The sequence below is a fragment of the Eimeria mitis genome, genomic scaffold (assembly GCF_000499745.2).
Source record: "Eimeria mitis Houghton genomic scaffold, Emh_scaff1827, whole genome shotgun sequence".
In the NCBI taxonomy this organism is placed as follows: Eukaryota; Apicomplexa; class Conoidasida; order Eucoccidiorida; family Eimeriidae; genus Eimeria; species Eimeria mitis.
This window is the reverse complement of record NW_013570148.1, coordinates 3,738-4,444: the sequence shown is the minus strand read 5'-3', so window position 1 is coordinate 4,444 and position 707 is coordinate 3,738. Positions and strand designations below refer to the sequence as shown.

General features: G+C 47.0%; 1 protein-coding gene across 1 annotated transcript in view; it reads right to left on the bottom strand.

Annotated features, from left to right (window-relative positions):
- EMH_0044180 (TPR domain-containing protein, putative) overlaps positions 1–666 on the bottom strand; it is a gene marked incomplete at both ends in the record, with an annotated part of 2,751 nt that extends 2,085 nt beyond the window's left edge. Inside the window, one exon of the mRNA XM_013495929.1 lies at positions 262–666. Within this exon, the coding sequence (XP_013351383.1) occupies positions 262–666 (405 nt within the window). The remainder of the gene's footprint in view (positions 1–261) is intronic.
- Positions 667–707: the final 41 nt, after the last annotated feature.

The following is a 707-nucleotide window of genomic DNA, read 5'->3' as shown; positions in this document are numbered from 1 at the left end:
ACCAGCCAAGCCTCCCCGTAGTCCTGCACCCAAACCCTAAACCCTAAACCCTAAACCCTAGAAAACCCTACAAAACCCTAAACCCTAGAAAACACGAAATATTTTTTATTTTCAAATGGCGGTGTTTTAAACCCTAGATTATATAACTAAGTATACACGAACATACTATACACCCTGAGGGTTTTTTAGGGTTTAGGGTTTTCTAGGGTTTAGGGTTTTTTAGGGTTTAGGGTTTTTGAGGGTTTAGGGTTTAGGGTTTACCTCAGTGGCGTCCTGAAATCTGTTGTTCATCAGCTGCAGGTCCCCCAGCCGCATGCAAGCGAAGGAGAGGTCTGCTGCTGCTGCTGCTATCTCTTCTTTGCTTAGATATTTTGCTGCTGCTGGTGCTGCTGCTGCTGCTGCTGCTGCTGCTGCTGCTGCTGCTGGTGCTGGTACTGCTGCTGGTGTAGTTGCTGCTGCAGTTGCTGCTGAGTCTGCTGCTGCTGCTGTTTGTGCTTCATTTTTTGTTTCTGTTGCTCCTATTGCTGCTGCTATTGTTGCAGCAGCAGCTGCTGCTTCTGCTGTTCCTGCTGCTGCTGTTGCTGCTGCTGCTGCTGTTGCTGCTGCTGCTGCTGGTGATTTATATTTTAGTTTTTTTGCGAGACATCTTTTTGCTAACTCAAACATCTGAAACGCCAGCTCATCATCAGCAACATCTCTGTCTTCAT